This window comes from Penicillium taxi (genome assembly GCF_028828555.1).
Source record: "Penicillium taxi strain IBT 34144 chromosome Unknown utg000005l_segment0_segment0, whole genome shotgun sequence".
NCBI classification, from domain to species: Eukaryota; Fungi; Ascomycota; class Eurotiomycetes; order Eurotiales; family Aspergillaceae; genus Penicillium; species Penicillium taxi.
This window is the reverse complement of record NW_026643207.1, coordinates 1,220,320-1,235,848: the sequence shown is the minus strand read 5'-3', so window position 1 is coordinate 1,235,848 and position 15,529 is coordinate 1,220,320. Positions and strand designations below refer to the sequence as shown.

General features: G+C 46.2%; 4 protein-coding genes across 4 annotated transcripts; all 4 read right to left on the bottom strand.

The window, feature by feature from the left end:
- Positions 1 to 1,751: 1,751 nt before the first annotated feature.
- On the bottom strand, positions 1,752 to 3,218 carry N7495_007800 (DUF3237 domain-containing protein; the record flags this gene model as incomplete). The annotated part of the gene is made up of 5 exons (XM_057210451.1): positions 1,752 to 1,780; positions 1,832 to 2,126; positions 2,182 to 2,502; positions 2,596 to 3,081; positions 3,150 to 3,218. The coding sequence occupies 5 exons, from the start codon at positions 3,216 to 3,218 to the stop codon at positions 1,752 to 1,754; spliced, it is 1,200 nt and encodes a 399-aa protein (XP_057059994.1).
- Positions 3,219 to 4,483: 1,265 nt separating this feature from the next.
- N7495_007799 (Rad21/Rec8 N terminal domain protein) lies at positions 4,484 to 6,757 on the bottom strand (the record flags this gene model as incomplete). The annotated part of the gene is made up of 6 exons (XM_057210450.1): positions 4,484 to 5,644; positions 5,700 to 6,141; positions 6,210 to 6,344; positions 6,424 to 6,564; positions 6,619 to 6,655; positions 6,739 to 6,757. 6 exons carry the CDS (start codon positions 6,755 to 6,757, stop codon positions 4,484 to 4,486), a joined length of 1,935 nt encoding a protein of 644 aa, XP_057059993.1.
- Positions 6,758 to 7,914: 1,157 nt separating this feature from the next.
- argEF (bifunctional acetylglutamate kinase/N-acetyl-gamma-glutamyl-phosphate reductase) lies at positions 7,915 to 10,721 on the bottom strand (the record flags this gene model as incomplete). The annotated part of the gene is made up of 3 exons (XM_057210449.1): positions 7,915 to 7,970; positions 8,020 to 8,260; positions 8,319 to 10,721. 3 exons carry the CDS (start codon positions 10,719 to 10,721, stop codon positions 7,915 to 7,917), a joined length of 2,700 nt encoding a protein of 899 aa, XP_057059992.1.
- Positions 10,722 to 11,816: 1,095 nt separating this feature from the next.
- On the bottom strand, positions 11,817 to 12,416 carry N7495_007797 (SNAP receptor SNC2; the record flags this gene model as incomplete). The annotated part of the gene is made up of 3 exons (XM_057210448.1): positions 11,817 to 11,839; positions 11,907 to 12,135; positions 12,321 to 12,416. 3 exons carry the CDS (start codon positions 12,414 to 12,416, stop codon positions 11,817 to 11,819), a joined length of 348 nt encoding a protein of 115 aa, XP_057059991.1.
- Positions 12,417 to 15,529: the final 3,113 nt, after the last annotated feature.

The window sequence follows — 15,529 nt, the reverse complement described above, 5'->3', positions numbered from 1 at the left end:
TCGAAAAATATATCGGGTATGTATGGTATCAATGTATTGCATCGGAAGTATGGAGTTTAGTCCATATTACGCTAAAAGAATACTCCATACCTGGGTAATAAACGTAAAATTAAAGCTAGTCAAAAAGTCCGGTAAGCATTTAAGGTTAAAAACGGTATTGCAATGCAGTTCGTGGATACCAAAATATGGGGTAAAATGGCCGATATAGATACCGCCAGACCGCTTCCAGGAGTATTTTTACAAAACAAATTTGAGACATTGAGGAAGGTATTTTACACAAAAACACTGTACACAATATCCATATTTTAGGTTTTTATACTCGATACTCTGTATAAACTTGACTGCTGCATAATATCCATTCCAAGGGATGGCAAGGCTCCCGCCTATGTGTTATCTGAGATATAGAAAGCCAGATCCTAAACCCATCAAGTTGAGCCTATTGGGTAGATCCAGATTCCAAAGCTGCAAATTCACGACGAACCTTGGAATTAGAGACCGTATGATTAAAATCCTGATAAGTATTGCTTCAGCTTGGGCCAGTTTGAAAAATTTGGGTGCCCCTTTGGGCTTTAATTGGAAATCATCTCAAAAGCGTTCCAAAGTCTCCCGCCTTCCATGTCAGTTTTGATCCCCTTCACATCTTAGTCAACACGAAGAATAGTCGTCTCATGCCCCTATACTAATTCTCATTGCAATATACACAACAGAATTAGATCAGATGGAGAAGTCAGCCACTGTTGACTAGCTGTCAGCTCTGGATGTCGAACGGTTTCAATTTTTGGGATTTGATAAATAACCTTAGAGCCCTTCTAACTAGGGCACCTGATTTATTTGATATCTGATATCTGGTCCTAGATAATTCACAGAAATGAAGATTATAAAAAGTGCTCCCTACATAAATGTACGAATCGCAGCAGTCGACATCACAATGTCATTGACTGAATGCCTGCCTAGAAGATATGGTAGCAGACAGATCTGCAATCTCTAATGCTGTTTCTTTCACCTAATGATAAATATTGGCAGAATACATTCTTATAGATACTCCTGAGTCCCAGAGTCTACATCGATTGTTGAATATTGATACACTCTCAGTTCTAGCCCCCAAGGCCGCTGATATAACGATCAACACGCCAAGCTAATCTGAAAGTTTCACAAGAACGTTGGAAAGAGCGTCCAGGTGAGCAATTAGAGATCTCCAAATATTTCCAGTATTAATACAGCGCTATAACACTGCCTACCAATATCGGTACGATAATTACGATATTGATTCTGCCGAGAGAATAAAGCGGTGAATTGAGCAGAGTTGTACACTGAGGCCCACTATTATTTACACTCTATAGAGTATCTGGTATGGAAAACGAGGAAATTGAAAATTTGATTCATTTCAAATGTCAGACTGTGGCAGCTCAAATTATTGTGATAATTAAATCACCATCAAGCAGCTCATACCTGGCAAGTCCATACCTGTCACATTCAAAGTGGTAAAATCTTGGAGAATGGTGAAAATCCACGTGGGAAAACATAATCAGTAAGAGATACAAGAGAAACGGAAGTAAATACTAGGCTTCAAGAATCCATGTTGGAGCAAAAGGGAAGTTAGTCAAAATCATGTCGGCGATAAGCAGGTCATCATAATAAATAAAAAGGGTGTGCGCCATTTAATAAAACTTGAAATAAATGCGGGCGCCTGTTCGATTCACGGGCAGTAAAGATATCGCTTAAGAACAGCAAAAGATTGGATAACCCGGTGTTCAGTTCACACGGAACGCGTCGAAAATGACTATTTCAAATATCAGTAAAATATTAACGATATCGAAAACGGAAGGTCTACCTTCATGACCGCGGCGGCAGCCGCTGCCAATCCACATCAAACTGTTGATGAAAATGTAACGTTCATCACCGGTCTCCATTGAGAGGTTGATGCGATACTTATAGCTGCTAGGGTTGATACCATCAGCCATCCCGGAGTCGTTAACCTTGTCCAAGACATCCTTGGATCCAGTAAGCCATCCATCGGCGCGAACCATGATGAAAGCAGGCGGTTCATCAGCAGTTTGCAGAATGTAGCTTGCGTGAAGATTGGTGGTTGAGTCCTTGGTGATAACTTGTGTGTCTTGACCGCCAGGCTGTTCCAAGAATATTAGTGATTGCAAAATGTGATCAGTGATTGTGTGCACCCACGAGAATAATTCCCTTGCCCCATCGACCAGCCCACTGGCCACCAATGAAAGAAACCCATTCGCGGTGACCCCAGATACTCGGGCCAACAGCGACCTTGGGGTTCATCTTGATGCTCATGCGGAAATCAAGCTCGAGTGTAGGTGCAGGAATTTGAAGCGATCGAGCTACATCACCCTCCGGGAAGGTGTGCAGCAAGTTGTTGGCAGGAATTGAATCCTTCATGACACTGAGATAGGTGGGACACTCAAGAAGATGCTGGCGCTGGCGACTTGTGTTTTTTGCACGAACTTGTTGACAGTAGATACATTGCACCGAAAGACACTAGTATCGCGTTAGTTTGACTTCTATTAAGACTTCCACTTCGGGTGATCAACAAAATGGAAGTTGACGTCATTCTGCTTTGGACGCGCCTACCTTATCTTCTTCTTTTGCGCGAAACTCTACAAAGGCGGCGTGAACATCATCTAGAGGTGGCGCAGGAAGATTGGAGCTTGCTGATTTTGGTTTTGGCTTTGGGGTCGGACGCGACGTTTGCGCGGACTGCGGGGCCGAACCTGGAGGTCCTCCGACGGGCGGACCAGGAGTCTGCATCGGGGGCCGATTTTGCAAAGCCTGCAGCGGAGTCTGCAGAGGAGTGTGAGGGACTACACCGTTGGTCATCATTGCGCCATTAGGTGTAGGAATAGAAGGGCCATTGGGACCGGGCGCAGAAGCGTTAGGGCCGTTGGGTGTTCCGGGATAGCCATTGGAAGTGAGACCATTGGGCGTCTGGGTTGGCTGAGAGGCTTGGGTCGCATTCGGGTGACCACGCAGACCAGGACACTCAAGAAGATGCTGCTTCTGTCGCGAAGTGTTCTTTGCCCTTATCTGTTGGCAGTAAATGCACTGGACGGAGAGACACTACAAAAAAAACCGGCCTGTGTATTAGTTTGTCTGCTTGGTATTTACCGAAAATAACAGTCACGCACCTTGTCATCTTCTTTGGCGCGAAATTCAACGAAAGCCGCGTGGACCTCCTGGTCAACAGTGCGACCCATTATGAGGGAATCCCCAAGGTGAGAGCCCTGAGAAGTTAAAATTTTGATGAGGGTTCCCAGAGTTGGGATAAGAAAAGTGATAGAAATTTTGGTGGGGGGAAACCTGGGTAAGAGAGGAGGAAGGAGGAAAGAAATCGAAAGACCAAGACGAGATTACCGGTGGCGAAGTGTACCCAGTCCGCGTAATTTTGAGTCCGGTTTCCGAGTATTTCACTTACATTTCAGGCGGTCAGCACGCCATCCTCAAACGCAGGTATTGGATTGAGTCCTACAAATAATTCAAGATCTCATGTCTTTTTGTTATCTAAATATCTTTAGTACAAATTTCAGATCATTTCAGATCTATTTCAGTCCTCAGGCTCCAAGGCTGCGGGATTCACCCGAACATCGATCAGGCAAAATATTGTCAGCCCAGAGTGAAGTTACCTGCTAGAAAATGTATAGATGCTACAGATATTTAAAATTCTACCTAAGGAGTATATAGGATATCTAGAATAGGTAGCAATAGATTCAATGATAAATTAAATCCATAAAGCCATATGATCCAAGAATCACCTGTCTAGGTGAGCACTATCATCGCCCTTATCACGCCAACCAGGCTGATTCTCGACCGCGCACCTGGGCGCACCTGGGCGCACCATTTAGATCACAGATGGCTTGAATGATAAGAAACAAGCATAATCTCAGTTGGAAAATCTATCCTCGAGATACCTAGAATATCGAGCAGTTTCTATAAAATCTTATCAAAATACACACTGGTATACTATACCTGGTAAAGTTCGAGTGTTATTACTATTACTGTTCCGACCATCCCGTATCCTATACGTGATACGCCGTGACCTGGTAAGATTCACGAACAGAACGCGTAGTGTAAACAATCGAACTTGAAACGAAGTATACAAATGCCATGTGGAAAACCTTGAGCTTAAATATAAAGATCATTGAAATTGTCCGAATCATACTTAAGAAAAATGCTATCTCTTTCCTCATCCACCAAGAATATTCAGCTGAGGGACATTTCACCTGAGCTCATAAATCATAATCATAAACGCGAATCGAGAACTTAAGCAGATAGAAGGATGATCGACATGGAAAAAAGCAACTGGAAGTGAAGGAACCATGAAAAAGAGTCACTGGTAAAGCTTCCATGCAGATGAATGAAAGTCGACTCTGCAAAGCATGTTGTTGAATAAGCCATATAGGATCATAAGTTGTGACTGCTGCGTTAAAAATCATAGCTAGTAATGCTGTCGGATAAAATGCGCTTATTCGAATGGCTGCATGAAGATCTCTCCATATTTGAAACGGTCAGGCCACACATACGAACCAGCATCCTTGCTGGGGCCCTGAGACACGTCCAGCACACCCCGCGTAGCGAGGGTAAGAACGTTCATGAAGCCCTGGGTAGCCACAGGACGCGTCGTATGGGTAGGCGGGAGAAGCTCTGAGAACGAGATCTCTCCAGAATACCTAGACTGCTCAGTCTTACTCTTGATGAAGTCAAAAAAGCTCAGGCTCTCCTGATCGAGCACTGCAACGGCTCGATCGATCGCCACAGCTCGTCGCGATACGGATAGCATGCTAATGTCTTCGTTGTCCTCTGCCAACTCGTTTTCCAGGTACTTGGTGATTTCAAAATCTTCCAGATCGGCCTGTCCATCTTCTTGGAGGGTAAGGCTGCTCAGTCGTTCGCGCAATCCTCGTCCAGCAAGGGGACTGGCGCTTGTGAGACGACCGCGGATTCGGGAGCCGATGAAGCTGGCTGAGTCGTGGAGTCCGCGGGCAGAGAGATCACTTGCACTTCTGTGCAGACCAATATTAGAGCTTTTGATCGAGGCGGTGATGTTCCACGGCGCTTGCGAGCTGTGGTCATCGAAAAGGACGTTTGAGGGCGCGTCCCGGCCGATTTCCACGTCCGCTTCATCAGATTGGTGGCCCCCTCGGTGCTTGTTTGTAGGCGTGTTGCTTTCTTCGTCATAGTCTCCCCTTGCACAACTCATTTTGATCGTGTTGCTATCGCCGGACAGCATGCTGTAGAACTGATTGCCCGCATAACAGCTCAGAGGGTGGACTTCTCGATGTGCACCCAGCCCAGTTCCCACAGCGCCGATTCCCTGGCCGAAAACCCAGAAAGCTGCATTGTTCTTGGCGATCGTGTGCATTTTATTTTGATGCTTGTTTTTCGCTGCCTGCTCCATGAATGCTGTATAGCTCTCGTTCCACTGTGAAAGGTCCGTATTGCGGAGAGTGGTGTTGTAGTCAGAAGGCATTATCGGACGAGCTTTTTTCGTCTGTACCTGTTGTCTTTCTTCAGGACATCCAGGTCCAGGTTTGCACTCTTCAATAACTGCACTCTCTCTAAGCAAAACGTTGTTACCATTCGTGGGGAGATCTACCTCCATCAGGTAGTCGTCCAGCATCTGTATCTGTATGATGTCAGTTAATTCCATCCAGTTTTGTTTAAGGCATTCAAGCACTCACTTCATGAAGCTGATCTGTTTCCATGGTGAAACCTCCTTCTCTTCCCAATTGAGAATGCGAGCCCATCTGGGCTGGAGTGATGCGTCTTCTCTTTGTTGGAGATATATGGCCCGCATCAAACTCGACGATATTACCGTACTCATCGAATTCAAAGTCAGGCTGCAGGAGGATCCCTTCTTCATCATCAGGGCCTCGCTTTCGAGAAATTGTATCGGTGTCATCTTTCATGTTGGGTAGATCACTGTCCAAGAGAAGGTCGGAGGGAAAATCAAGCTGAATGCTTCCGAGTTGAGACATGCTGGATTGACTTTGATCTGGAGATTTAACCCAAGCGGCTGACTTTTTCAAGTCAGGGAGAATATCAATGAAGGAGAGATCGATTCCCTGTAGACCAGTCTCAGGGAGAAAGGCCAGATCGTATGGGAGGACGATGTTGCTTGGCCTGCATGAGGTTAGCTTTGCACCAGATCGAAGTAAGAGCAAATCCAGTGAGGATTGAATCAAACTCACTTAGTTCTTCCAGCATTTGGGTCAAGACCACCTTTAGGAATCTGCTTCAGCATACTAATCATCCGATCGTGCATAGATTGAGTGTCGAGCAGAGTATACCCGCATTGTTGATGAAAGACTCTCGAGACTCCGTACCTGCAAAGATTAAGAATATGTCAGTCACGACAGCTCTTTTGATATGGTGTTCATGGAGAGATTAAGAGAGATAACATACAGTAGGTTTCCTTGAAGTCGCAGCGCCATAGGCGCATCAGGATTGATGATGACACGGCATGCTTCGGTAACGTCGACGTCAAGAATAGCTTTTCGATTAAATCGTCTAGTAACGGATCGAGATCCTAGAGTTGCTACGAGCCTATCATTATCAGTCAGTATATTTCAACACGGAAAGCGGGTTGTTCATGGTTACCATATGGTGGCGACGCCATGCTCCGGAGAGGTGAGGACTGTTTCAAGGCTCGAGAATTAGCAACAATTGATCTCCTATCCTGGGGCTTTGATAATATCATCAATGAATGGGAAAACTTACTATCGTGGCTATAAAACATGTTGGCGGCCGGTCCTTAGACTTAAACACTGGGGTTATGAGACTCAGCGTCGATAACTGATCTTTGAAACAGCTTTGCCGACTCGACAGTCTCAAGCAATGCAAGATAGTGAAAAAAGATGACGATAATGGAGAAATGATAGTTATGAAAGTCGTGGTTGAATAGAAGTCCAAGTCTGAAGTGAGGATGGAGTGGATGCTATCAATCGAGAATCTTTGAAGGTTTGATTGACTAAATTGATTTCCGTACTCACTCTGAGCTGATATTTGAGGACAATCGCATTCCTGAAAGAGAGGGTGTAGGAGGGAGATTGTTGGTTAACAATGGAGTGTTGAAGAGAAGAGTCGCGCGTGGTGACGTTGAAACATAACACTGGTATTTCTACGTATCTGCCTGCGCAAGTAAATAAGTATTTGCATTATAAGACTGTATGTATCCTAATTAAATATGACTGATACCATTATTCTAAAACTGTACATAAGTAGATTTGAATAGAACACAATATCTTCAGCCTCTTGTCATCACATACCACTCTTTCTTAAATACTACATAAGTGAATTTGCCCAGGTGCCTCGGTGTATCCGGCTTTCTAAAGGCTCTCAACTCAAAACATATCAAACTACTACCGGTACGTGGCTAGAGAGGAACTTCTATACTTAGCTTCATGTACGTTACTTTCGCCTCGTATTCCTGCAGTCACTTGTGTAATTGTACCTGGGCAGTAGTACCTACGTATTTTGGAGGCTAACATGGAAAATTGGAAATTCATACCGTAGGAAGAATAGAATGTAAGAAGCAGATCTACTTTTGTTTGTGCCATTGAAAATCTTCCCTAAAACGTTGGAGGCATCATATACAACCTAGAAGAAGATAGTAAATCCGATATAAACGGAATGTAATACACGATAAATCGACATCAACAGAGCTCCACAGAGCAACACTCTCCAAATTGCCAAAAACAAAGTCTAGGGTCGACGTTGTCAGGAGATAAATGAATATCAAAGAAATCCGAGATCCAGTAAGTGTAAGGGGGAAAATAATCAAGACACTTTCAAGCTATATTCTTTGCAACTCAAAGAAACTCGGATGATGCATGTGGATATGACTAAAATAACGGGCAGACACGAAGGCATTACACCTTATCGCTTATATAGCAATCAATCCAGGGGAATGCCCTCGTACTCAGAGTAGCCCAGAGCCAAGTTCATGTTCTCTGTTGAATTGTTAGCTCTGCTTGGAAGTATCTGAAGTTTAGGACTTACGGAGACACTGGGTAGCGGCACCCTTGAGGAGGTTGTCGATGGTGGCGCAGACAACGACACGCTCGCCGCTTGAGTGGACAGCAAATCCACCAACTTCGACACCATGGCGGCCGGCAATGTTCTTGACTAGTGGAGCCTCGCCAACGATCTTGACGAGCTTCTCTCCGGCATATCGGTCCTGGTAAAGGTTGCGGATGTCACGAGATGTCATCTTCTGTTTCAGAGGGATGCTGATGGTGTGCTATGACGACGAAACATTAGTATAAGGAGATCAATACAGGTAATGAGAAAGAACTTACGTGGATACCCTGGAACCAAACAGCGACGTGGGGGATGAAGGCGATGCTAGCACCGAGCTGAGCGCTAATCTCACGCTCGTGAATGTGGTCAGTCAGACTATAAGGAATGATGTTGTTGGTCAGGAATTCAACGTCGTTCTTGGGGCTGGGCTTGGTTCCAGCACCAGAGTAACCGGAGACACCAAAGGCTGTGGGCTGGCCACCAAGGAAGGGAACGAGTGGGGCGATACCGAGCTGGGCAGCGGTGGCGTAGCAACCAGGATTAGCGATGCGAGTGGCACGGGCGATCTTGGAGCGGTCGACCAGCTCGGGCAGGCCGTAGGTCCAGGTGGGGTCGAAGCGGTAGTCGGCGCTCAGATCAATGATAACGTTGCCGTTGCTGGCACCCTCATTGACAGCCTCAACGAAGGGCTTGCAGACGCCGTTGGGCAAGGCCATAACCCAGCAATCGACATCGCCATTGGCGGACATCTTGCGAACGTCCTCGGCGCTAAGATTCTCGTAGATGATTTCGCGCTTGCTGTAGCCCTGGAGCTTCTTACCAGCCAACTCGCGGGACGAGACGTGGCGGAGATCCATGTTTGGGTGGGCGTCGAGCAGATTGATCAGAGCCTGGCCAGTGAAGCCGCGGGCACCGATGAGAGCAACCTTGGCGGGGCGGGTGTTTGAAGCGTTCTTCTCACCGAGGGGAGGGTTGGGGTTGGTGGTCGCATATGTACGAATACCGCGAACGGCCACGGCAGGGCGCTGGGCGCGGGAAGCGCGCAGGACGTTGGAGCTGGTGGAGAAACCACGCTTCTGTTCAGCAGAGGCGGCGCTGGCTCCGTAGCCCTTGGAAAGAATGCTAGAAGCAGCCTCGTGGGCACGGTGGAGGCGCGCCTCGAGGTTGATATCACCGAACATCTGGCGGCCGTTCTTGGTGAACTCCTCGACCAACTGCTTGACCTCGTCACCGTTTTCGACGCCGTACCAGAACAAAACCTGGCCGTTACGGCTGAGGCTACCATCAGCCTTGTCGAAGAACCAGGTCAGGTTCTCATCATCCTCCTTGACAGTCCATGCCAGCTTGGGGAAGTCCTTCTTGATGCTAACAAAGACGTTGTCAGCCACGTTGGTTAGCCAGCCAGCCTTGGTGATAGTAAAGGTAGCCAGCTGGGCAATCAGGGAACCCTGCTGAGGGGGCAGAACCACAGCCAGGGCCTCCATGGGGTCATCGTAGAAGATCTTGAACTCATGCTCCTTCAGGCCCTCGACGTAGCGGTCAACAACCGCTTTAGCATCGAGACCCTCACGGTCACGGATCAAAACCTCCTTCAACGCCTGTAGGTCCTCGATCTCGGACAGAGAGCTCTTGACGTTAACTTTGTTACCACGGCGAATCAGGGTTCCAGCACCGGAGTCAGTGAACAGCTCCTTCTGGAGGTCAGCTGGGTGTATGATAGCGACACTAGAGGTACGGGGAAGATCATCCAGGAGATCCTTCATCTCCTTGATCTTCAGGCGAGTACCGTGGCGCACCCACCACTGGGACATCAAATGGTCGTACTCCTCATCGAGATTGATGGCAGAGATCTTCTCACCAGTGTCACCGTTGAACAGACCACCCTTCTCAGCGAGGTAAACGATCTTCAGAGGCTGCAGAGCGCGGGCCAGCTCACCGGCAGCAACATCAGCATTCACGTTCAGGACCTGTCCGTCGGGGGTCTCAGCCATAGAGGTGAGGATAGGCAGACATCCAGCAGCGATGGCCGACTCAATCGGCTTCTTGTCTACGCCATTGATCTTGCCGACAAGGTTATACTTCGGCTTGTCCAGGTAGTCGGCGGAGAAAACACCAGCGGTGATGGGACGGGCACGTACACCCATGCGCTCCAGTTCCTCAACCAGCTTCATGTTTTCTTCAAGGAACAGCTTACGGGCCAATGCCAAGGTCTTACCATCAGTGACCCGGATTCCATCTTCGAACTGAGGCTCAACACCAGCGGCCTCCAACATCCGGTTGAGTTGGGGACCAGCACCGTGGACAACGATCGGGTAGAGGCCGACATGGTTCAAGAATGCGAGAGCGGACGACAGGGTCTGGAGGTGCTCGGTAATGATGGCACCACCGACCTTGATGACAGCGAACTGCTGAGAGGACACGGATGTAAAGTGGGACAGATACTGCTGGACCTCACGCTTAGAGCCGATGTTGCTGAGCAGTTGAACGACGGTGTTACGTGTGGAGTTGAGATGAGAATCGGCAGAGGGAGAGAAGTGACGGCCATGACGCAGAGGAGTCGAGACGGAGCGAGCAGCTACAGCTCGCAATGGCGAAACAGTGTTGGGTGTGGAGAGCGATCGGAGGGGCTTAGTGGAAGCTCTCCGCACAGCGGAGCGAAGGGACAACATCTTCAACAACATGCGGCAGCTGCAATTGAAGTAATAGCGAGGTCAGTAGGGAGGCTGCCCCCTAGTTAATTATGTGGGAAGGGAAAGTGGTGTAGAAAGACAAGAAGAGAGAGAATGAGGTGTGACTAACAAGTTAAAGATTTTAGAGATTGTCGGCCGGGCCTCGGAGCGATAAGTTGCCCAATTAGAAGTGGGGACTCTAGCGAGTTCGATTTAGTTCTGACTTTGTATCAGAATAACTCACTCGGAGAATAGTAGTTAATCATGGGAATTAGTCAATTGTGTAGTCTGTGTTTTACTATGAAAATTCTGATCTATTGGTGCATAATTTGTTTCCGGCAAATACGGTATAAGTTACCCTACAGGGCTCGGGAAAGGCTATACTCCGGAATAGGTAGGGTCAGATCTAAAGAAAGCAACTAGGTACTTTATAGGATCGAGGCTTGTTAGTACTTTAAATCATTCCATTTCTCCATCTCAAAAGAAGGGGCATATACATGGGAAGCTACCCCAGATATTTCACGTTAATTCTTGATCCCAGTTATCTGATCCAGTCCGAGATTCTTACTCGTTAATTAGGCCTGCAACATAATATCCACTTCCTCCACTTCTATTACGGCATAGAAACCTCTGATTACGTCTTTTATCGCTTCACTTTTGAATCACTCCGACTCTACGTCTTGGCAGTATTATGCCTATTTAGATTCGGATTTAGGGCTTTCCATTAAATGGCGTTGAGATTTGAATAGAATAAGCCGAGCTGGGTTGACTGACTTCATTGGTGCTACAACAATTCGCAAAAGGATAGTAACATAACTCAAAAACACAGGCATGATGGTAAAGATCATTTACATCTTCACCCAGGCGATGCCATAGGGGAAGATCGGCGCATTTCATCATATGGGAGGGAGAGAGTTCAAGAGGGCATATTTGGTCATTCAGAACACGCGAAAAATCAAACAGGAGGAGGTATTAGCGGTTGGGAAGAAAAGACGGAGCGCCATGGCTTCAACGACAGTAAACCGGGTAATAAAAATTCAAAGATTCCGTATTCCCAACTAGAAAACACAAAGCTCGTGGCGGCATGCATGGCGCGAGGCTTTCCATTTACTTGGAGAAATGAACAGCAGCTGCAGGAGATGGGTTAGCGTCGCATTCTTCTCTTGAAATTCGAAGATCTAGGCAATTGTAGCTTACTAGGCACGATAATGACCACTAGCAGAATAATGACCACAACGATCAAACAAGCACGCATCTTCATATCCTTCCACCACATTTGCTTGCGCACGCGATTGGCACCTCGACGGAAACCCTGGGCTGATACTGCCAGGTTGTCCGTCTTGTCCTGCAAAGAGTCGAGGCGCTCACCACGTTGAGAAACCTTATTGATGTTTTCGCGCATCACACCAACAGTGTCATCAATTTGCTATGGCGAAAATGTTAGTGTGCATGGTAACAGATGGACGCCACCGAGTGCCTCTTGCCCCCCTTCGACTTCAATAGCGCGCATTTTCTATGAAGTTAAAAGCAGTGCAATGAATCGCATGTCTGAGGGATTCGTCCGAGGAATTTTTTGGAGGGATCGCTAGGTAACAAAGGGATGAGACTAACAGCTTGCAAAGCGGCGGTTCGCTGGTTACCATTCGGCGCAGAGGCACCAGCGCCTCCAGCGGGAATATAAGGGTCATAAGGGTGTTCGGAAGTCATCGTGAAAAGTGAAGCTATTATTCAGAATGTTAGAGATGAGTTCCTGAAAAGCTGCGAGGGCCAGACTACTTTCAAGTAGTCAGGGTCGCTGTGTTTTGATTGGGGGTCAACCAACCGGGCGTCTTTGACCTGGAAGCCCAAGGAAATCGGCCTGACTTAGAAGAGTATGGAATGAGCAATTTAGAGGCCTTGGAAGATATTGAAGGAGAGAGGTAGGGTGTGAGAATGATTATGAGATGAGAGTTGTTTAGCGTAAGAGCTGGGTTGGGAAGGCTAGGTTGCCGCGGATGGCGGGTCGATTTGTCACGTGATGTAAGTGGCGCAGTGTCTCAAATGGAGTTGGAACTTACAGAGTACATTCTAGCAATTATTGGACATTTAAGAATAGATAATCTCACATAGTCTCTAAGTAGAGCTGCTATCTTGCTCGTGTTTTATGTATTTGATAAGTGTTTTAAGCACTAGATCAATATACTACAAATAATGTGATCCCATTGGCCGTGATGCATTTCGCTAGGGCGATAAATACATGCATGATGATACATTCTACTTTTAGATTTGCCAAGACCTGAGTTCATCCTCAATACTCTTCTTCCAGTCTAATAAGTAAACGTTCAACACTGTGGCAGCCTATACTCTTGGAATCGTTGCTCGAGAAACAGCTATACTGAGTAGCATGTCCCGATGTATAGAAGAACTAGACTTCCACTATTTGCCATACCGTAACCGAATTACCAACAACCTACTCGATGGGATCTTCATTCTCCACAGATGTTTGAATTTCCTTCGTTGAATCAAGTCCTCTCTTTCCTGACAGGCTGATACTGGACTACTGTACTAGACTACGATGGACCAGTTCGGTAGGCGTGTGATCTACTACCCTAAATTATTAGAGCAATAACTTCATATTGAGGCCCAACCTCGTAATGAAGATGCGTCAAGCCTTGCAAGATACCACGACCTGTCTTTCGATCTTCATATTTAAAGATATTTAGGCTGTGCACAGTGAGAAAGTTGAATTCAAGTCCGTAAAAACGATCCAACCAAGTGATCTTTTCAACGGTCATAGAGATCTGGATCTTCTGAGTCTGAGCATATTCTGCCACCTAGTTGCGCATAATCCTACGACCTTTCTCACAGTCATGAATTTATGTAAATCTAGGCCTTGAAACAAGAAGAAGGCTCGCTCAGATCCATAGGAATGACGGAGTCGTAGTTTTTCGGTCTCATTTAGAGGATGGGAGACGTATATAGCACCGGAAAGAGGTCAGATCGAAACTAAGGGAAAGGATGGAGGGTTGGGAGCCTTCTTAAAACCTTGAGCTTGATACGTTCATTATCAGCTCAGTCGGCGCAAATCAATTTTCTTTGTCAGAAAGAAGAGGCTAAGGAAAGAGCCAACAGGGGACCCAGTGAGCTTGACTGAGACGAGACCGCCTTTCTCAGTGGTTGAAGCAGACAGATCACTTTTGAATAGGGAAGTCAAGGATATAACTATTGGCAGTCAACGTAGTACATGTTGCAAGAGACCGTGAGTGCATGAAGCACTAGTTCCAAGCAAACAACGCTTTGCGACGATTCCGGCTCCAATCACTTTGAGCATGTTTCTCTTGAAATCGGTAAAGGATTTGTTGAATGGGATGTAGTAACCACCAAACCAACTTCTATCTTTGGCAACCCTGATCTTGTCAATAAATCTGAAGATTTGTAAATTGTGAAGTGAATCTACTGGATGTTAGAAGTTCTGCAAATGATCTATTCAGAGTTTGACAGAGGCGTCAAAATATGCTCCATGTTTATTTCGAAGGGTGATAAGAGTAATGAAAGTGAGATGGAATTTGAAGATTCACTTGAGAAAGGACCTGAGAACTTCGGAATGTTGAGGAATCTGGAAAGAAAGAAGTGAAGAGAATATTCATTGAGACTAACTAGGTACTCAATTGGCAGTGGATTGGACGTCAGACCTCGACAATCCTAGGTAGGTAATTTTAGGTAGGAGATTTGAACTTCACGAACTTTTTGATGCCACCTAGGCGGGTGAGTCCTCAGGGTAGCGTAGGTTCAAAAGTTCTCCAACCTCTTTGGGTTTCAGTAGGTATCACCACCGTGAATAATAACCAAATGGTGTGTATAATATCAGAGCTGAGGCTCACTTCTTTTGAAAAGCACCCGTGGAATTCTGACATGAACGTTTCAAGAGTGCAATCGATCTTTATCTAGCTTGACTATATAAAGCCCGTACAAAAGTAACCATGTCTTTCCCATTCAAACACCACATAACCCTTTTTTCTAAAGAAAAGTTAAAAATTAAAAATTATCCGTCTTCAGAAGTCCAAGACATCTACGGAGTACGGCGTAGTATTGTAGTTACAGCACTAGGCCTAATAAGGTAACAACCTGTAGTCACGTTTAACACGGCTCGAGAACGGTAATGATCTGCCCTACGAACGGGACACAGAATATCTCATGCCTTGTGAAGAAGGATGGAGAAGGATTTGATCCGACTGGGCATTCGGCCTCGAGTCACACAGTCAAAGTCTTCAAGAGCTAATCGGCAATTTGATGCAAGTCGAGGCGCAGAACTTTGAAAAGTTTGTTCTTGCTATCCTCATATTACGTGTGTGTTGAAGGGTATATGAACTTTGAAGTCCTAGTTCAATGTTCAGCTGATCCAATACAACCTTGGAAATGTCTACTTAAGAGCTGTGGAAGATTTTTAAAGTGAAGGGGGTTTCGAGAACTGCTTCAATTGCAGCTAAATTGAATGACTCGAGGGAATCTCATCCACGTGTGCAAAGAACCCTTGAAATAAATCTAGTCAACTACCTTGTTGACTGAAACATCACCACTATTTCATCCCGAAATCCATGCCCAGATGGATGGATGTACGCATTCGTTGTTGATAGTGCATGGAAGCTGACACACGGGTTGGTTTTACCTTGAAGCTGCAGCCCTGTCTATACTTCAGACTCCATGAAGTGCATACCGAAACGTCAATTAATCTACTAGTATGTTTAGAGCCCCTTGACCTCTATTGGATGAATTCTCCGTGCGCACATTATAACGAACCCTCGAGAGCTTGCCAGTTTAGTGGCTAATCTAATAAAGCTCTG